At 46.6% G+C, this 22,150-nt stretch overlaps 1 protein-coding gene across 3 annotated transcripts in view; it reads left to right on the forward strand.

Moving 5' to 3' along the window:
• Positions 1–22,150, forward strand: part of GMIP (GEM interacting protein) — a 108,791-nt gene that overhangs the window by 8,522 nt on the left and 78,119 nt on the right. For 2 of the 3 annotated variants that reach the window (XM_082207891.1, XM_082207895.1), the window contains exon 2: positions 1,794–1,931. The exons of the other annotated variant lie outside the window; for it this stretch is intronic. In XM_082207891.1, the coding sequence (XP_082064017.1) occupies positions 1,794–1,931 (138 nt within the window). The remainder of the gene's footprint in view (positions 1–1,793; positions 1,932–22,150) is intronic. 3 annotated transcript variants of the gene reach the window in all.

Genomic DNA, 22,150 nt, shown 5'->3' on the forward strand with positions numbered 1-22,150 from the left:
AAGGATTAAGGCTTTCTGGGAGATGATTTATAATGAACTGAAAAGGGTATTTAAATATACCTTCCTGAAGAAACCAGAGGCCTTTCTCCTGGGCATGGTCGGCCAAATGGTGCCAAAGAAGGACAGAACTTTCTTTATGTATGCTACAACAGCAGCAATAATACTTATTGCAAAGCAAGATCTACCCACCCTGGAAGAATGGCAGATGAAGGTGATGGACTACATGGAACTGGCGGAAATGACTGGCAGAATCCGAGACCAGGGAGAAGAGTCGGTGGAAGAAAATTGGAAGAAATTTAGAGACTATTTACAGAAATATTGTAAAATTAATGAATGTTAGAATGATGTCAGAATGAAGTTAAGTGGTTTAAGCAGTAATGTTTTAAAGGGGTATGAAAAATGGATTATTAACAGGTGAGAACTTAAAGTTATATTATATTAAGTTAAAGGATTAAGATAAAAACAAAGAGGGAAAGAAATTGCTGAATCAACTAACTAAATTGGAATACAAAAAAGGGAGGTGTGAGGAGGTCAGGGAAGCAAGGATATGAATATATGACATGGAAAGATTGATGTGTTTTCTTTTTAAATGTTTTGTATCTTTTTTCTGTATTTTGTATTTTTCTTTTTTTCTTTTTCTTTTTGTCTTTTTCTCTATTCTTTTTACTTATGTAATTTTTTCCCCTTTGAAAACTTAATAAATATCACATATTAAAAAAAAAAAATTATTTACTTGATTTAGGAGGGGCACCTCCCCCCCCCCCAGCTACACCCATGCTTGGGACTAAGATACCTGGAGGAATGCCTCTTCCTCTATCAGAAGTCAGGGGCATAGTGCCGGGAGGGGGGACGCTGCCAGGCTGATGGCCCTGGGTGCATTTTTTGAGGGGGAACTGTGCGTTTGGCTCCTCATCTTGCCTTACCGGTCCTGTGCCACTTTGCAAGGCTGGGATCTGATCTGAATGATTCGTTGTGTGAGTCATTCAGATCAGACCCAGCCTCACAAAGCAGCTCAGGGCTGGCAGGGTGGCATAAGAAGGATGCAGCAGACATGCGTCCTTCAATCCCAGCCTCACCCTTGCATGGCTGTTGCACCTAAAAAGAAAAAGCACTGCACAAAGCCATTTCTACTACAGGGAACACAGTAAAGAAAGGGAAAAGACAACAACGGTTATGCATTGATTTAATATTGAACAAGGACGGGATAGCTCAGGAGGCAGAGCCTGAGACTCTCAATGTCAAGCAGTGAGGCCTTGTCCGCACAGGATGCCTGTGCCCACCTGCCACCAGGTTGAAGGTGCTGCATGCAACTTGGGACCCGTTTGCCTACGAGTTTGCCTTCCCCCAAATGTGCCCCCTCAACTGCTTCCATCAGCGGAATTGACACCACTACGAATCCTCTTTGCCTTGATAAGAACTCGCTCATTTAGTGTGGCAGCTCCTCCATTGTGGAACTCCCTGCCTGTTGCTATTCAACAGACACCTGCACTTCATTCTCTTGGCTGCCTGCTGGAGGAATTCGTTTTGGCAAGCCTACCCTGATGCTTAGAAATGCTGATGTGAATTTTAATATATTTTAGCATTTTAACTTTAGTACATTTAAAAGTATTATGTTTTTAAATTTATCTTTGAAGGTTTTTTCTTTTTTCTTTACAATTAAGCGGTATATAAATTTTATGTAATAAAATTAATGAATTAAATGTTTATTATTTATTAAGTTATGTTATGACAACCCAATAAAATCAGAGATAGAAATAATAAGACACGTTTATCTGCTGTTATTTTGTTTGCAGGCGATGCCCTCTCAGATCCAATTGAGGTTAGACTGGCTGACTTGCTCCAGGCCACCTCATCCTTTCTCAGCAAGTACCCAGCCTTGAACGGTTCTGCCATTCAGCCAGCCATTGCCTCTCTCATCACCTGTGTGAATGGTGAGTATCTAACCCCAGGTACTTTCAAGCCACCCTGAACAATGTTTCCAAAGACAATTTAAAAGATGGGGTAACGACATATAGAATATAAGAATACCTTATTTATCCAGGGGAAATTTAGCAAGCATCACATATCATGGCTCAGTAATAAGAGGCGGTGTCTGCCATAGTTCCCTCTTCCACACTACCGTTATATATTTATGTGCTGCATTTCTCCCACACCCTTCAGGGGCCCTTCATGGTTCCCTACCCTATTTCAGCCTCAGCAGGCGGCAAGATTCACCCAGTCAACTGGGTGGCGGAGCAGGAATTTGAACCTGGGGCTCCTGCAATCCTAGTTTTGCATTCTAAGCACAGTGCCATCTTTTATTGAAGGTCTAGGAGACCTTTCCTTCTGGTTCCTGTCTGCCTTAATGGATGCTGCTCCCACAGTAGCGGAGACCATTAGCAAAGAATAAATAAGGATTATTTGAGGGTAATTGTCCTTGCAAGCTCACCACAGGACCTGGGGCACTTCGCCCATCGGTAAGCTCCCTACTCAGCCATTAATGAAGCAAAGGCACTTTATTGGAGTGAAATTAGGACTAATATACAGACACATGCTGGAATAGATGGGACAAAATCACAAACTGCTAAATTGGAACAGCTACAAAGCCGTTACGACTTGAATTGAAAAGACTTCCTTTGATGCAAAATACGGTATGTGGGGGGAGCCTTTACCCTTTCTTTATATATATCATGTTTGCTACATAAATGATTTCGCAACCCACCCATCCCTTGAATGCTAATAAACTGATAAAAGGCAAGAAGAGAGAGAACAAATTATATTTATGGATTACAATGAAAATTATAACTGAGAAAATGGAAATGGATTTAAAGCATCAAACTTTCACTGTACTGCTATGGGAAGACCTGGACTTTGAAGATCTGCCAAGGCTTTAGCGGGACACCAGATCATTATTGAGAGAGTTGACCGAGAAGGAGAAACCGGGAGGACTTCTGGGTTAGCGCGATCGGCTAATGGTGGATTCCCTCCGAGCTCCGGAGGGAATCGGCTTCGTGGAAGACGGGTCCTGCCGCCACGGCGACGCGGGGACCCTCAGAAACCACAGGCGCGGAAGCCTGTGGACTTGGTGACTCGGTGGGCACCATTTGCGCCCTCCCCGACCCACGAAGAAGCCTTTTTAAAGGCTTCGGAGTGGGTGACGGAGAGTGGCGTGGTGCTGTGAGTAGACCGCTTCTTCTATGGAGTGAAGCCGCGAGCCATGGCCGGAGAGCGCTGACTTCTTCCTTTGAACATTTGGACTGCAAAAGTAACAACCCGTGAGTAGTACGGAAATTGGACTTAAAAATCCTATTTTTAAATTCAGCACGACCGGGGGATGCGTTAAAAGGAAGTCCGCCCCCCGTCTTGTAGACAATTTAAAGCAAGAATCGGATAACTAAGGTCGAAAGACCATCTCTCTCTTTGTGAGACAAAAGTTTTTAATTCCACGATTTGGCACTATAAGTATTTTGCTGGCGGATAAAATCTGATTTTAAGGAGCTGATGTGCAACCCCCCGGGAGCCGGGAGCGATCCGTGAGAGTGCCTGTTGAGGAGATACAAAGACTCTGACAGCTGTCAAACGAGCTGTCAAAGTTAGAAAAAATTGCTTTTTGTTATTTCTGCTGGTTATTTTTGATACATTTGACTTTAAGTCGCTTGAAAATAAAGAAAAAATAAAAACAAAGTAACCAGACTGTTGGAGAAAGAATACTAAGTAACCAGAACCCCTCTAGAGGGGGTTCTGAGACATTACAATGGCTGCAGATGGAAAATTACAGGCTGAGCTGGATAGAATGTTCTTTCTCTTGGGAAAATTACAAGATCAGAGTGAAGCTCTGACCACAGATGTTATGACCTTGAATTCTGAAGTAAATAATCTTGTTGATGGTGCCAAGGACTTTACTCAAGAAAATCTTGCAGCCGAACAAGAAGAGATATGGGCAGACTCAGAGGAGTGGGAAGGAGAAGCTGAAACATTGCAGGTGAAAAAAGACAACCAGAGGCCTGAAAAAATGGATTATAAAGGAAACAAGATCTGGATGGTGAAAATTTGGCTTGAATTTGAGAATGATTGGAGAGATCCCCCTATGGGGAGATCGGAAGATCTATGGATTACAAATTTGATCAAGGTGAAAGTTGGAGCTTTTGGGACATTTGGGACATTTGGACTTAAAAGGAAGAAGAAATATGATTTGGGCTCCACTTTTGAATACGGAGGTCTGGTTGGAAGAAACGTAGACCCCATTGGGACAGAGCTTCTCCGAGATTTGATGTTTATCATAAAGGACTACCAACAAAACCGGCAGAGAGGGACTGAAAGAGATTTAAGAGCCTCGGACGTGAGATCTCCAGGCTGATAGTTGATGGACTGATGGACATTTTTGGGGGATCGAAACTGGGAAAGGGGGGGTGAGAGCTTTGGAATCCAAAGGGTGTATAATTATATGTTGTTTTTTGTTATTTTGTTTTGTAATTAATATAAAAATTGGGAAATTTGTGGAAGGGAACTTGGGTCGACCTCAGAAAAGGAGGTAAAAGATGGGTATTGTTGTTTAATTGAGGTTTATAAGTTAAATTTGGTTAATTAAGAAGAATTAAGTAAAATATTAATAAGGTAAAAGTAGGAGATAAGAACTTGCTGAGTTAATTATGGAATTGGGATGCAAGAAGGGGAGGTGTGGGGAAGTCAGGGAAAGTGGTTAAGAAATTAAGGATTTGAAACTATACGTGTTTATTTTTGTGTTTGTATGTCTGTATTGAGTGTGTTTATATAAATTGTGAAAACCCAATAAAAATTAAAAAAAGAGAGAAGGAGAAACCGGAGTCTTGTTAAAGCGTTGGCAGGACACCAGTTCATTCTCTATCTAGACTCAAACAATAACAACAACAAAAAAGATCATAGAATCATAGAATCATAGAATCATAGAGTTGGAAGAGACCACAAGGGCCATCGAGTCCAACCCCCTGCCAAGCAGGAAACACCATCAGAGCACTCCTGACATATGGATGTCAAGCCTCTGCTTAAAGACCTCCAAAGTAGGAGACTCCACCACACTCCTTGGCAGCAAATTCCACTGTCGAACAGCTCTCACTGTCAGGAAGTTCTTCCTAATGTTTAGGTGGAATCTTCTTTCTTGTAGTTTGGATCCATTGCTCCGTGTCCGCTTCTCCGGAGCAGCAGAAAACAACCTTTCTCCCTCCTCCATGTGACATCCTTTTATATATTTGAACATGGCTATCATATCACCCCTTAACCTCCTCTTCTCCAGGCTAAACATGCCCAGCTCCCTTAGCCGTTCCTCATAAGGCATCGTTTCCAGGCCTTTGACCATTTTGGTTGCCCTCCTCTGGACACGTTCCAGTTTGTCAGTGTCCTTCTTGAATTGTGGTGCCCAGAACTGGACACAGTACTCCAGGTGTGGTCTGACCAGAGCAGAATACAGTGGCACTATTACTTCCCTTGATCTAGATGCTATACTCCTATTGATGCAGCCCAGAATTGCATTGGCTTTTTTAGCTGCCGCGTCACACTGTTGGCTCATGTCAAGTTTGTGGTCAACCAAGACTCCTAGATCCTTTTCACATGTACTGCTCTCGAGCCAGGTGTCGCCCATCTTGTATTTGTGCCTCTCATTTTTTTTGCCCAAGTGCAATACTTTACATTTCTCCCTGTTAAAATTCATCTTGTTTATTTTTGCCCAGTTCTCTAATCTGTCAAGGTCGTTTTGAAGTGTGATCCTGTCCTCTGGGGTGTTAGCCACCCCTCCCAGTTTGGTGTCATCTGCAAATTTGATCAGGATGCCCTTGAGTCCATCATCCAAGTCGTTGATAAAGATGTTGAATAAGACCGGGCCCAAGACAGAACCCTGTGGCACCCCACTAGTCCCTCTTCTCCAGGATGAAGAGGAACCATTGATGAGCACCCTTTGGGTTCGGTCAATCAGCCAGTTACAAATCCACTGAGTGGTAGCATAGTCAAGACCGCATTTTACCAGCTTCTTTACAAGAATATCATGGGGCACCTTGTCAAATGCCTTGCTGAAATCAAGGTAGGCTACATCCACTGCGTTCCCTTCATCTACCAGGCTTGTAATTCTGTCAAAAAACGAGATCAGGTTAGTCTGACATGACTTATTTTTCAGAAATCCATGCTGACTATTGGTGATCACAGCATTCCTTTCTAGGTGCTCACAGACTGTTTGCTTAATGATCTGCTCCAGAATCTTCCCTGCTATTGATGTCAGACTGACTGGGCGGTAATTATTTGGGTCCTCTCTTTTCCCCTTTTTGAAAATAGGGACAACATTTGCCCTCCTCCAGTCTGCCGGGACTTCGCCTGTTCTCCAGGAATTCTCAAAGATGACTGCCAGTGGTTCTGAGATCACATCTGCCAGTTCTTTTAATACTCTTGGATGCAGTTCATCTGGCCCTGGAGACTTGAATACATCTAAACTAGCCAAATATTCTTGTACTATCTCCTTAGTTATTCTGGGCTGTGTTTCCTTTGCTGAATCATTTGCTCCAAATTCTTCAGGTCGGGCATTGTTTTCTTTATCGGAGAAGACTGAGGCAAAGAAGGCATTGAGTAGTTCAGCCCTTTCTGTGTCCCCTGTTTGCATTTCACCATCTTCTCCTCTGAGTGACCCCATTGTTTCTTTGTTCTTCCTTTTGCTACGAACATACCCATAAAAGCCTTTTTTGTTGCTTTTAACCTCTCTAGCAAGCCTGAGTTCATTCTGTGCTTTAGCTTTTCTGACTTTGTGTCTACACGTGCTGGCTATTTGTTTGAATTCCTCTTTGGTGGTTTCCCCCCTTTTCCATTTTTTGTACACATCCTTTTTTAATCTTAATTCAGTTAAAAGTTCTTTAGATAGCCACCCTGGCTTCTTTAGGCACCTTCCATGTTTCCGTCTCATTGGTATTGCCTGACGTTGTGCTTTTAGTATCTCCCTCTTAACAAACTCCCAGCCATCATGAACTCCCTTTCCTTTTAGTATTACTGTCCATGGGATCTCACCCAGCACTTCCCTAAGTTTTATGAAGTCGGCTTTCTTAAAGTCAAGAAATTGAGTCCTAATATGCTTGGCTGCTCCTTTCCGCTGTATAGTAAACTTCAGAAGAGCATGATCACTCGCGCCTAATGATCCTTCCACTTCTACCCCACTAACCAGGTCATCAACATTGGTTAGGACCAGATCTAAAATGGCTGTTCCTCTTGTTGCTTCTCCCACTTTCTGGACAATGAAGTTGTCTGCAAGGCCAGTGAGGAATCTGTTTGACCTTATGCTCTTGGCTGAGTTTGACGTCCAACAAATGTCCGGGTAATTGAAGTCCCCCATTACTACTATCTCCCTTCCTTTTGCATGCTTGGCCATCTGTTCCAGGAAGGCATCATCTATGTCCTCCGTTTGGCTTGGGGATCTATAGTAAACTCCCACAATGAGGTCTCTGTTATTCTTCTCTCCCTTAATTTTGACCCAAATGCTCTCACTTTTGCTTTGAGGATCTAAATCTTGGATCTCTTCACAGGTATACACATCCCTGACATATAACGCCACTCCTCCTCCTTTCTTGTCTGGTCTGTTTCTCTGAAATAGATTGTATCCCCCCATTATTACATTCCAATCGTGGGACTTATCCCACCAGGTTTCAGTGATGCCTATTATGTCATATTTAGTTTGCTGTACCAAGAGCTCAAGCTCATCTTGTTTATTTCCCATGCTTTGTGCATTAGTGTACAGACATTGAAGTCCATTAATCATTCCCCCGTGTCTCTTATTTAAGGATTTTTTCCTCCCACCACTAGGTCCGCGTGCTGTTTGCTCCATTTGGTCTATGACATTTGGATGATCATCTTCATTAATTGATAGACTCCTACCTTCAGGAGCACTGTCTCCCTCCCCCACATTAGTCAGTTTAAAGCCCTCCTGATGAGGTTTCTGAGATTTTTGGCAAAAACATTTCTCCCAACCGTTGTGAGGTGCAGCCCATCACTTGCCAGAAGTCCATCTTCAAGAAACTGCAGTCCGTGATCTAAGAATCCAAACCGTTCCTTTCAAACGTTTGTTGGGGGAGACCTAGGTTTTTTTTGTGTGGGGGGGGGAGTTATTTGTCCTGTCCTCAAGCTTTTTATGATGGAGGACCTCTGTAGCCACCCCCAACGACACGATCTCAAGATGGAAGGGGAGGGAACAGCTGCAGTCGCCTGTGATTCCTGCGCAATGTTTGCCATCTTGCCAAAGGTTGCAGGCAGCTTTACCTGCAGCAATTGCATGTTGATTGCCCTTTTAAAAGACAAAGTCCAGCAACTGGAGGAACGTGTAGCTACGCTCCAAAGAATTAGAGAGCTGGAGCTCTTCTTGGAAGCAACAGAGCACACCGTCTCCACCAGGGAGGAGACAGGGGACTCCCCTGAGAAGGAGGCTAGTTCACCAACACAGGAGCCAGATGTCAGGGAACTGACATCGGAGGAAAGGGAAGTGGTAGGGCTCCCAGAGACTGGGAGAGAGTCAACAGCCAAAGCAGGGACCAGCAGGGGGAGCGCGGGGTCTCTGGAGGAGGATCTCAGTAATGCTGAGAGAGACGCAGCAGCCCAGGCAGGAAGCAGAAGGGGAGAGAAAGGGGTGAGAGACACTTCGAGCGAAAATAGCGGGGAGGTGTCAGAAGCAACTGCAGGGAGACCTATGCTTCGCCGGAAGCTGTCACGTCGTGAGTCCAGGAGACGCGTTTCCGTTAAGGAACTTCTTTGCTGGAAGCGCTTCCGCAGACAGCCACTGTCGGACTCTACAAGTGACTAGAGCAGACATGTCTGAGGAGCTCTGTCACACACAGAGGTTTGTGGGGTCGCACAAACTCTGAAGGGGCACTATTTTAAGCACAAGCAGCTAATCATCCCCTGACAGCAGTCCGACAGTCTCTGTACGCTGCCTGTGCAGGAGAAGGCATCATGAGCGACCCAGCAGGAGCCGGAGCCGCAGGGGGTGGAGCTGGTCCAAGCTTGGAAGACAGATACCGAGCATTGGAGGTCCAACTTGCACTGCAGACGGCGAGGCTCGAGGAGAGGAGGGCTCAAGATGCAGACAAGAAGGGGAGAACCACTCAGTTCCCCAGAAAGGTACCAGGATTAGTGCAGAAGTTTGGGGGGGACCCCAAGGATTACCATGCCTTTAGGACTGAAATGCAATATGCCCTGAATGTGCAGTTTGATGAGTTCCCTGATGAGGAATCCCGAGTTGCTTTCGTAATTGGGCATCTTGAGAAGGGGGCGCGAGATTGGGTTCGACCCCTGATGGCAACGCACAACGATATCCTGAAGGACACTATGAAATTCTTTCGTGCAATGGATATCATGTTCTCCAGCGATATTGAGGAGGGGGTAGTGCGCAGACAGCTAATGGCTTGCAAGCAGGGAAGCAGATCTGTCCGTGAGTACTGGACTGAATTTACCATGCTGATTCACAGATTGGGGTGGGATTTATCGGCAGCACCCATTCCGATGCTATTTGAAGAAGGTCTTTCTTCAGCTGTGAAAGACGAGCTGGCCAGGAGCCCCAGGGCGGTGTCTATGGATCAGCTGACCAAATCTGCGCTGACCATTGGAGCGCGCCAGGAGGCAAGAGCCTTGGAGAGGCGGGAAGGGAGAGGGGAACGTTGGAAGGAGTTACGCATTCCAGACATTCCTGAGCCAGCTTTCCCGCCGGCAGAGCCGATGGAAATCGGAACAGCCCGCGCGCGCGCAGTTTCAAAGCCCAGTGAGGGGGCGAAGAAGGAGGGAAAGGGACCCCGGAAATGCTATCTCTGCCAACAGCCAGGCCACTTTGCCAGAGTCTGCCCCCAGAGGAAGGAATGGCAAGGGATGGTGGGAACTGTTGAGGGGGAAGAGCAGGGAGAAACGGAGCAGGTAAAAGCCAACGCCTGGTTGCCAGCAGGGCACTGCAGCCAGGCCAAAGAGCAGTGAAAGTGCCCCTTCCCCAAGTGCCAGTGCCAGAAGCTCCTCGACCTGCTCTAGTGATTGAAGTGTCGCTAGAGTTGCAAAATGGACACCCCCTAAAAATAAAGGCGCTGTTGGACTCAGGCAGCTCCTGCAATTTCATGAGCAAGGAGTTTGCTGCTGAACACCAGATACAGACTATCCCCTTAAGCAACCCCCTGCAGGTGACCACGATCGATGGCAGAGAACTGTTGGGAGGAGGCGTCAGCTTGCAGACCATCCCAATGATAATGAGGGTGGCAAGGCACACAGAACTGATAGCGTTTAATGTGGCCACCTTGGGAGGCGCTCCCATTATTTTGGGAATGAGCTGGCTAGCCCTACATGATCCGCTGGTGGGCTGGCATCAAAGAGTGGTTTCCTTCGGTTCCGCACATTGCTTAGAACACTGCAGGGGGGAAAAGGGGTCAGCAGGGGCCCAAGCCACCCTAGCAGGGACGGAAGTGATGGAGAAGGGGAAGGTGCCATCACAGTATGCTGATCTCAGCGACGTGTTCAGCGAGAAGGAGGCTGACCAACTACCCCCGCATAGGCCCTTTGATTGCCAGATCAATTTACTCCCTGGAGCACAGCTTCCTGTAGGCAGGTTGTATGCCATGTCAGACAGGGAGATGCAGGAGTTGCGAGCGTTCATTGACAAGAACCTGAAGAGAGGCTTCATCAGAGAGTCCAAGGCAGCGGGGGGTAGCCCAGTGTTTTTTGTGGATAAAAAGAACACGGACAAGCCGAGACTGGTATGTGACTTTCGGGCCCTAAATGCAGTGACAGAGCCGGTGGCTTTTCCTATGCCCAGGATTGATGATATTTTGACCAGGGTGCGAAAAGGAAAGATTTTTACAAAGCTGGACCTAAGGGGGGCGTACAACCTGATACGTATAAGGAAAGGGGATGAATGGAAGACCACCATGTTCACCCCTTTGGGGGCATTTGAATATCTCGTTATGCCTTTTGGATTACAAGCAGGCTCCGCGTGTTTTCAAGCCTTTATGAACCATGTACTGGGGCCTTTGCTCTACAAGAATTGCGTGGCCTTCTTAGATGACGTGTTGGTGTATTCGGAGAATGAGGAGCAACATGTGAGAGACGTCAGAGAAGTGTTGAGCAGGCTGCAAGCCAACAGACTGTGGGTGAAACTGGAGAAGTGTCAGTTTCATACCAAGGAGGTGGAATTCCTGGGGTACCGCTTGTCAGACAAGGGGTTGGCCATGGACCCCGGCAAGGTTCAAGCGGTGCTGGAATGGAAAACCCCCAAGACTAAGAAGGATGTGCAGAGGTTCCTAGGGTTTGGAAACTTTTATCGTAAGTTCATCCGAAACTTCGCTCACCTGACGGCGCCCATCACGGACTGTCTCAGCAGCAAAAAGAAGTTTGTTTGGACGGGGGAGGCGGAGCGAGCGTTTGAGGAACTGAAAAAGGCCTTCGCCTCTGACGAACAACTTCTACATGTGGATTTACAAAAAAAGCTGAGGGTCGAAACAGACGCTTCTGACAGAGCCATAGGGGCGGTGCTTCTTCTGCAGCCGGGGAAGGAGGGGTCCGAGTGGCGACCGTGTGCCTTCTTTTCGCGAAAGCTGAACAAATCTGAGAGAAACTACACGGTGTACGACCGGGAACTTCTTGCGATTTATGAGGCCTTCCGGAGATGGAGGCACCTACTAATTGGTGCACAACAGAAGGTGCAAGTGCGCACGGACCATAAGAATCTAGAGTATTGGAGAACTGCGCGAGTGCTCAACCAACGGCAGTTGAGATGGGCCCAGGAGTTCTCCAAATTTAACTTTGAGATTTGTTACGTACCAGGCCAGGAGAACGTTAGGGCGGACGCTCTCTCACGCAAACCTGAATATTTGGAGGGAGAGGGTGCACCCGAAGAGACCCATGTCATTCCCGAGGATCGCTGGGTGTGTGGGGCGGCATTGGTGGGGCTAAGGGAACTGATAGAGGGAACGGTGCAGGATGAATATGCCCAGGACAAACTCAGGGGTCTCAGGAGGGAGGGAGACAAACCCGGGGGTTTTGAGGAGAGAAACGGGGCGTTGTACTACAAGGGAGCGTTATACGTACCTGAAGGAGAATTGAGGGAAAAGGTACTCAAGCAACTGCACGATAGCCCCACAGCAGGGCATTTTGGGCAACACAAAACCATGTGGCTGGTTACCAGGGAATTCTGGTGGCCCAAGGTCAGGGAAGATGTGCGGGAGTATGTGAGAGGGTGTGACCGATGTCAACGAGCCAAGGGGGAGAGGCGGGCACCGGCAGGTTTATTAGAACCACTACCCACGCCGGAAAGACCATGGGAGGCAGTGGCAATAGATTTTATGACTGATCTGCCCAGGTCCAAAGGGAAGACAGCCATTATGGTTGTGGTAGACCTGTTAACCAAGATGGCCCACTTTATAGCCTGCTCACATGCGGTCACAGCAGAAGAAACCGCTAAATTGTTTGTGGAAAATGTGTTTAGATTGCATGGTGCCCCCTTGAGGGTGGTTTCGGACCGAGGGAAACAATTTACTTCCAGGTTCTGGAGGAAGCTCATGAGCTTATTGCATGTAGAGGTGAATTTTTCCACTGCCCGCCATCCAGAAACCAACGGGCAGGCGGAAAGAGCTAATGGTGTCCTCCAGCAATATTTGAGGTGTTATGTGAATGACAGAGAGAATGATTGGGTGGAGAAGCTGGCGTTGGCAGAATTTGCCTATAACAATGCGGAGAACGTGTCCACGGGAATGAGCCCTTTTTTGGCCAATCACGGGTGTCATCCCCGAGCCTTCCCAGGGGGGGAGGGGGAGAACTGGAGCGTTCCAGCCGCAGAACAGTTCGTTGAAGAAATGGAAGCGATCCATCGCCAGCTCCAACTTAATTTAAACAGGGCGAAGGAGGAATATAAGAGGCAGGCAGACAAAACCAGAAGGGAAGGAGAAAGCATTAGGGTGGGGGACCAGGTGTGGTTGTCCACCCAAGGGTTACCATTTAAAGGAGGTTGTAAGAAGTTAAGACCCAAAAGGCTGGGCCCATTTGAAGTCACGCAACAGGTCAACCCAGTGGCTTTCAGACTCCGGTTACCTAACCACATGAAGTTACACCCAGTGTTCCACAGATCATTGCTGTCACCGTATATAGGGGACAGAGAGGGGAGGGTCAATAGGGGACCAGCTATGGAGGAAAAAGAACACAGCTACCATGTAGCGGAGATTCTCGATTCCAGGTGGAGGGGAGAGCAAGTAGAGTATTTGGTAATGTGGGAAGGGGAGCCGGAGTCGGAAAACACCTGGGTCAGGGCAGAGGATGTAGATGACGAGGTTTTGATTGAAACTTTTCATCAGAGATTCCCTCGGAAACCCCAGCCAGTGGCGAGGTTCCGGAGGGAATACTTCGCCACCACCGACGAAGAAGAAGAGTTGGAGGGGTTCGCTGATTCCGAGGTGGAGGAGGATTCAGCGAGTCGGAACGAAGACCGATGGAGGGAAATGTTCGAGACGTCGGAAGATGAAGAGGATTCTTTTAGGGGTTTCAGCTCCTCACCGCCCAGAGGAGAGAGTAGGGGCGGGGGAGAGGGGGGCCCTGGAGGGGAGGTGGATGTCAGGGAACTGACATCGGAGGAAAGGGAAGTGGTAGGGCTCCCAGAGACTGGGAGAGAGTCAACAGCCAAAGCAGGGACCAGCAGGGGGAGCGCGGGGTCTCTGGAGGAGGATCTCAGTAATGCTGAGAGAGACGCAGCAGCCCAGGCAGGAAGCAGAAGGGGAGAGAAAGGGGTGAGAGACACTTCGAGCGAAAATAGCGGGGAGGTGTCAGAAGCAACTGCAGGGAGACCTATGCTTCGCCGGAAGCTGTCACGTCGTGAGTCCAGGAGACGCGTTTCCGTTAAGGAACTTCTTTGCTGGAAGCGCTTCCGCAGACAGCCACTGTCGGACTCTACAAGTGACTAGAGCAGACATGTCTGAGGAGCTCTGTCACACACAGAGGTTTGTGGGGTCGCACAAACTCTGAAGGGGCACTATTTTAAGCACAAGCAGCTAATCATCCCCTGACACCAGATATATGGAGAAACGTGACTCAAAGAAGTAGGAGGCCCAGGGTTCACTCTGATTGTTTAGAAATACACAATCGCTTTGAGGTCCTCTCCCCTAGCATGGAAGACGAAGAGCAGACTCCATTTGAGGATCTCTCCCTCATTACAGTCGATCAGGTATATGAAGACGAGCAGCAAAGTCAGTCCTCAGGGAATGTGCAGGCGACCTTGGAATGGACAGCTCACAGAAGAACCCCGACCAAACCCAAGAGGAGGCGTGTAGTGGTGATAGGGGATTCCCTACTGAGGGGAACAGAAGCAGTGATCTGTGGGCCTGACAAGATGTCTCGGGAAGTGTGCTGTCTCCCCGGGGCTAAGATCCAAGATGTAACTGAACGACTGCAAGGAATCATAAAACCCACTGACGAATACCCCTTCCTCTTGGTTCATGTGGGAACCAATGACACTGCAAGCAATAGCCTCCAGAAGATCAAAAGAGACTACGAGGCTCTCGGCAGGAAATTGAAGCAACTAAATGCACAAATTGTCATCTCGTCTGTCCTCCCAGTTGAACGACGTGGCCCAGGGAGAGAGGGGAAAATAGTGGAAGTGAACAGCTGGCTTCGCAAATGGTGTAAACAGGAACGGTTTGGATTCTTAGATCACGGACTGCAGTTTCTTGAAGATGGACTTCTGGCAAGTGATGGGCTGCACCTCACAACGGTTGGGAGAAATGTTTTTGCCAAAAATCTCAGAAACCTCATCAGGAGGGCTTTAAACTGACTAATGTGGGGGAGGGGGACAGTGCTCCTGAAGGTAGGAGTCTATCAATTAATGAAGATGATCATCCAAATGTCATAGACCAAATGGAGCAAACAGCACGCGGACCTAGTGGAGGGAGGAAAAAATCCTTAAATAAGAGACACGGGGGAATGATTAATGGACTTCAATGTCTGTACACTAATGCGCAAAGCATGGGAAATAAACAAGATGAGCTTGAGCTCTTGGTACAGCAAACTAAATATGACATAATAGGCATCACTGAAACCTGGTGGGATAAGTCCCACGATTGGAATGTAATAATGGAGGGATACAATCTATTTCAGAGAAACAGACCAGACAAGAAAGGAGGAGGAGTGGCGTTATATGTCAGGGGTGTGTATACCTGTGAAGAGATCCAAGATTTAGAACCTCAAAGCCAAAGTGAGAGCATTTGGGTCAAAATTAAGGGAGAGAAGAATAACAGAGACCTCATTGTGGGAGTTTACTATAGATCCCCAAGCCAAACGGAGGACATAGATGATGCCTTCCTGGAACAGATGGCCAAGCATGCAAAAGGAAGGGAGATAGTAGTAATGGGGGACTTCAATTACCCGGATATTTGTTGGACGTCAAACTCAGCCAAGAGCATAAGGTCAAACAGATTCCTCACTGGCCTTGCAGACAACTTCATTGTCCAGAAAGTGGGAGAAGCAACAAGAGGAACAGCCATTTTAGACCTGGTCCTAACCAATGTTGATGACCTGGTTAGTGGGGTAGATGTGGAAGGATCATTAGGCGCGAGTGATCATGCTCTTCTGAAGTTTACTATACAGCGGACAGTAGCAGCCAAGCATACTAGGACTCAATTTCTTGACTTTAAGAAAGCCGACTTCATAAAACTTAGGGAAGTGCTGGGTGAGATCCCATGGACAGCAATACTAAAAGGAAAGGGAGTTCATGATGGCTGGGAGTTTGTTAAGACGGAGATAGTAAAAGCACAACGTCAGGCAATACCAATGAGACGAAAACATGGAAGGTGCCTAAAGAAACCAGGGTGGCTATCTAAAGAACTTTTAACTGAATTAAGATTAAAAAAGGATGTGTACAAAAAATGGAAAAGGGGGGAAACCACCAAAGAGGAATTCAAACAAATAGCCAGCACGTGTAGACACAAAGTCAGAAAAGCTAAAGCACAGAATGAACTCAGGCTTGCTAGAGAGGTTAAAAGCAACAAAAAAGGCTTTTATGGGTATGTTCGTAGCAAAAGGAAGAACAAAGAAACAGTGGGGTCACTCAGAGGAGAAGATGGTGAAATGCAAACAGGGGACACAGAAAGGGCTGAACTCCTCAATGCCTTCTTTGCCTCAGTCTTCTCCGATAAAGAAGACAATGCCCGACCTGAAGAATTTGAAGCAAATGATTCAGCAAAGGAAACACAGCCCAGAATAACTAAGGAGATAGTACAAGAATATTTGGCTAGATTAGATGTATTCAAGTCTCCAGGGCCAGATGAACTGCATCCAAGAGTATTAAAAGAACTGGCAGATGTGATCTCAGAACCACTGGCAGTCATCTTTGAGAATTCCTGGAGAACAGGCGAAGTCCCGGCAGACTGGAGGAGGGCAAATGTTCCTATTTTCAAAAAGGGGAAAAGAGAGGACCCAAATAATTACCGCCCAGTCAGTCTGACATCAATAGCAGGGAAGATTCTGGAGCAGATCATTAAGCAAACAGTCTGTGAGCACCTAGAAAGGAATGCTGTGATCACCAATAGTCAGCATGGATTTCTGAAAAATAAGTCATGTCAGACTAACCTGATCTCGTTTTTTGACAGAATTACAAGCCTGGTAGATGAAGGGAACGCAGTGGATGTAGCCTACCTTGATTTCAGCAAAGCATTTGACAAGGTGCCCCATGATATTCTTGTAAAGAAGCTGGTAAAATGCGGTCTTGACTATGCTACCACTCAGTGGATTTGTAACTGGCTGACTGACCGAACCCAAAGGGTGCTCATCAATGGTTCCTCTTCATCCTGGAGAAGAGTGACTAGTGGGGTGCCACAGGGTTCTGTCTTGGGCCCGGTCTTATTCAACATCTTTATCAACGACTTGGATGATGGACTCAAGGGCATCCTGATCAAATTTGCAGATGACACCAAACTGGGAGGGGTGGCTAACACCCCAGAGGACAGGATCACACTTCAAAACGACCTTGACAGATTAGAGAACTGGGCAAAAACAAACAAGATGAATTTTAACAGGGAGAAATGTAAAGTATTGCACTTGGGCAAAAAAAATGAGAGGCACAAATACAAGATGGGTGACACCTGGCTTGAGAGCAGTACATGTGAAAAGGATCTAGGAGTCTTGGTTGACCACAAACTTGACATGAGCCAACAGTGTGACGCGGCAGCTAAAAAAGCCAATGCAATTCTGGGCTGCATCAATAGGAGTATAGCATCTAGATCAAGGGAAGTAATAGTGCCACTGTATTCTGCTCTGGTCAGACCACACCTGGAGTACTGTGTCCAGTTCTGGGCACCACAATTCAAGAAGGACACTGACAAACTGGAACGTGTCCAGAAGAGGGCAACCAAAATGGTCAAAGGCCTGGAAACGATGCCTTATGAGGAACGGCTAAGGGAGCTGGGCATGTTTAGCCTGGAGAAGAGGAGGTTAAGGGGTGATATGATAGCCATGTTCAAATATATAAAAGGATGTCACATAGAGGAGGGAGAAAGGTTGTTTTCTACTGCTCCAGAGAAGCGGACACGGAGCAATGGATCCAAACTACAAGAAAGAAGATTCCACCTAAACATTAGGAAGAACCTCCTGACAGTAAGAGCTGTTCGACAGTGGAATTTGCTGCCAAGGAGTGTGGTGGAGTCTCCTACTTTGGAGGTCTTTAAGCAGAGGCTTGACAACCATATGTCAGGAGTGCTCTGATGGTGTTTCCTGCTTGGCAGGGGGTTGGACTCGATGGCCCTTGTGGTCTCTTCCAACTCTATGATTCTATGATTCTATGATTCTATGATTCTACACCATTTGCGGAGCCAGCTGTTCACTTCCACTATTTTCCCCTCTCTCCCTGGGCCACGTCGTTCAACTGGGAGGACAGATGAGATGACAATTTGTGCATTTAGTTGCTTCAATTTCCTTCCGAGAGCCTCGTAGTCTCTTTTGATCTTCTGGAGGCTATTGCTTGCAGTGTCATTGGGCGTGTCCCTGCCTCATTTTCTGGGAATGGCGTGTCTCTGCCTCATTTTCTGGGAACAAAAAGAGGGGAAGAGTGGAAGAGCAGAAGTAGCGATGCTGTGCAGGACAGATAGAGAACAGGAAGAATGAAGAAACAACATGGATAAGATAAACATCACACAGAGGAAATATTTGGGATATAGAACTCCTTTTGCAGGAGATTTTTTTTATTAAATGTGTTAATTCAAATGGAAGACAAAAACTCTATACCTAACTTCCAGCGAGGCAAAGTGGCGAGCACCATGGCGGCATGGAGCCCCTGAAGGCAGCCAGCATCAACTGCGCTGCCTGGCTGGCTCCCAGGCCACCAGGACTGCCGCCACCAATGCTGCCACCAGAGAGGAACCAGGGGCGCCCAGTGTGTCAGCCAGGGGAGCCGCCAAGAACCCCCCCCCCCAGCGACTTTGGCCAAGCCGGAACCAAGAACACCTGGCCAACGGCCCAGCAGAGCTCTGGGCCCTGGAGGCCTCCGGAGCCAACATGGGGGGGGGGGACAAGAAAAAAGAAGAAGCCCCAACCTCCCCAGCTTACTGCTGCCACCACTGCCGCCAGCGCCAAAGGTAGAAAAGAGCACCAGGAGGGCCAGGGAGGCCACGAAGAATGGTGGGACCAAGCCCTGGCCCAGGCCGAGTCTACCTCCCCAGTGGCCAGCACTCCAGGAGCAGACCAGAGGGAGGCCGCGGGACGAAGAAAAGAGAGCGCAGCAAGGCCCCTCCCCCACGGGAAGAATATTTTTCATTATTATTCAAAACCTCCTCTCTCTTTTTTCGTTTCCTTTTTTGAGGGGGGGGCACTGCCGCTACAACCATCTTTATTTATTTATTTATTTATTTATTTATTTATTTATTTATCTATCAAATCTTAATTCCCTCTCCTTAATTTTTTTAAAAAATATTTCTTAATAATATGTTTTTTCTTTCCCTCCCACCCGAAAAAATTACTTCTTAAGAATTAAAATGGCGGCACCCAGAAGAACGCCCTGAACCAACACAGGCCTACTCCCGAGGATTGCCACTTTGCCCCAGGCTTGCTGTTCTTTTCTATTTATTTATTTTTAATTTTGTTGTTCTTTAATTTTTACTTTTCTTATTTTTATCTCTCATTTTTTAAAATTAAATAGAAAAAAAGAATAACATAAAAATCCCCTGTTTGTTTGAAGAGGAGTCCTTCCTCCCCCCCCCCCGCCAATTCCATCCATTACAGTGGTACCTCTGGTTAAGTACTTAATTCATTCCGGAGGTCCGTTTTTAACCTGAAACTGTTCTTAACCTGAAGCACCACTTTAGCTAAGGGGGCTTCCCGCTGCTGCCGCGCCGCTGCTGCGCAATTTCTGTTCTCATCCTGAAGCAAAATTCTTAACCTGAAGCACCACTTTAGCTAATGGGGCCTCGATTTCTGTTCTCATCCTGAAGCAAAGTTCTTAACCTAAAGCACTATTTCTGGGTTAGCGGAGTCTGTAACCTGAAGCGTATGTAACCTGAAGCTTATGTAACCCGAGGTATCACTGTACTATCACCATCCTCTTTTAAAACAAAACTTTTTCTCCATATTGCTGTTATTGCTATTGTTATTTCCCCCTTCCTCCCCCTTCCCCCCTTTCTTCTCCTCTCCTTCCCCCATCCCACATTTTTTCCTTTTTCTCTTTAAAGAGAATACCCCCCCCACAATTTTATTTTTCCCCTCTCAAAAGGGTTTTCTACATATATATTTTTTACTTTTCTCATTACACACACACACACACACACACACACACACACACACACACTACTGTTAAGCACACCATCTCAACATCTTCAGATTTTTCTTTTCTTTTTCTTTCTTTTTTCTTTTTCTTTCTTTTTTGCTTTCAATTTCCTTCTTTGTTAACTCTGAAATCTCCTACCCCCTCCATCCCCTTCCCTCCTCTCTCCTTTCTGTCCTCTCCTTCCCCCCAACAAATAATAATAATAACAATAATACAAATCACAGACCCACCCATTTTCAGTGGTAACCCCCCCCCCTTTTGTGGCCACCTACCTCATGCTATAACTTGGACCGCCACTTCAATTTTTATCATTACTATTCTTTCCTCTCTCTTTTCCTTCCCTTTTTCTTTCTATCTCCTTTATTTCTTCTTTATATTTTACTCTAATTTCCCCTCCCTTCCCCCTTCCTCCTCCTCCTTCTTTTACTCCAACCTATATACCTTCCATAACCTGCCTGCAGAGGAAATCAGAAAATTCCTAGCAGGGCTGACCATGCCTACCTTAACCAATGAGGAACAGGAATTCATGGACAGTCCTATCACCCCAGAGGAAATAGATAAGGTCCTCAAAAACCTGAAGCCACACAGAAGGCCCAGATGGTTTTACAGCAGAATTCTATAGGAAATTCAGAGAACCCCTGCTGCCCTACATGACCCGCCTATTCAGTGACATCATAAAAGGGGGGCCCATTCCTAAAACCTGGGCCTCCTTCAAGATAGTCTCTATCCCAAAACCACTGCCAGATGGGCGGGGTATAAATAAATAAATTATTATTATTATTATTATTACTACTACTACTACTGAAAGAGAGCCTCAAAGTAGAATCACACCGCCCAATCTCATTAATAAACCAAGACTACAAGATATTCACATCAATCTTGCCAACCACCTAACAATTTTCCTACACAAGTTAATAGTCCCAGACCAGACTGGCTTCATCCCTGGTCGCAATATAACAGACCCCATCAGGAAACTACTGAATCTGATTGAACACAGCAAGGCAACTAAACTCCCACTGACAATTATGTTTCTAGACATCCTGAAAGCTTTTGATTGCTTATAGTGGAAATACCTATTAACAGTACTAAGTAACATGAAATTTGGTCCCAACTTTTTACAAACTCCCAAAAGAAATACCGTATTTTTCGCCCCATAGGACGCACTTTCCCCCCTCCAAAAATGAAGGGGAAATGTGGGTGCGTCCTATGGGGCGAATGCAGGCTTTCGCTGAAGCCTGGAGAGCGAGAGGGGTCTGTGCGCACCAACCCCTCTCGCTCTCCAGGCTTCGCGCAGATCTCCGCAAGCAGCGGGAGCCCTGCACTGCTTGCGGAGAGTTGCCTGCATGCCGAAGGCTGAGTGCGCTGAGCCCAGCGCTCCCAGACTTTGCACACCTCTCTGCAAGGCGCGGGAGCCCTGCGCTGGGCTCCCACGGCTTGCGAAGAGTTGCGCCTTATGGGACGGTGCGTCCTATAGGGCGAAAAATACGGTATATTCCTGAGCCTCATCAAAATGCAGGACTAACAGTATGGACTCTTAATACCATAGTAATCCAAAGAAGCATAAAACAAGGATATTCACTGTCTCCCTTCCTATTCATCCTGGCTCTGGAACCTCTAGCAATCCGAATTTGAGCAGCCACAGACATCAAGGGAGTGGAAATAAAAGGCAGAACCTATAAATGAGGGCTTTTTGCATACGACCTAATGGTCACAACACCAGACACCATAAACACAGCAACCTCCCTAATCAGAGAACTCAACACATTTGCAATGGTGTTGGGCATATGGGTAAATTTTGCAAAATCTGAAGCTATGTGCTTCAACACGCCCCCTCATACCCAAAAAGAATTTACCAACATCACCAAGATAAAACTTTGCCACACGAAGTTCAGATACCTAGGGGTACAAATAGCCAGAAACCTCAACAAATCATACCTCCACTACTACAACGCCTTGTGGTGACAAATCAACAAAGGTCTGAAGAGATGGAACAACACCAACTTCACTCTCTCAGACAAAATAACCATGATCAAAATGATCACCCAAAACTAACCTACCTATTCAAAACCCTCCCAATCTGGATTCCTCCAGCCCAACTTCACAAGTGGCAGAAGAAAACTACACTCACTTATCTTCCCACACAAAAAACCAAGAATAAGTCCCAAATACCTGCACCTCCCCTCCTCCGAGGGAGGATGGGGAATCCCCAACATAGAAGCATATTCCATCGCCAGCCAAGTACGCCATAATCCTGTATATACTAGAAGATGAGATAAAACAATGGTTACACCTGGAGAGGGACACAATTGAAAATACCTGCACCACAGCATACCCATTCCTCCCAAATAAACTAAGGAAAATTCTCACAACACTAAACATAGACCATGCTTAAAGCATGGAAAGAAGACGTAG

This window comes from Podarcis vaucheri, assembly GCF_965113315.1.
Source record: "Podarcis vaucheri genome assembly, chromosome: 2".
NCBI lineage: Eukaryota > Metazoa > Chordata > Lepidosauria > Squamata > Lacertidae > Podarcis > Podarcis vaucheri.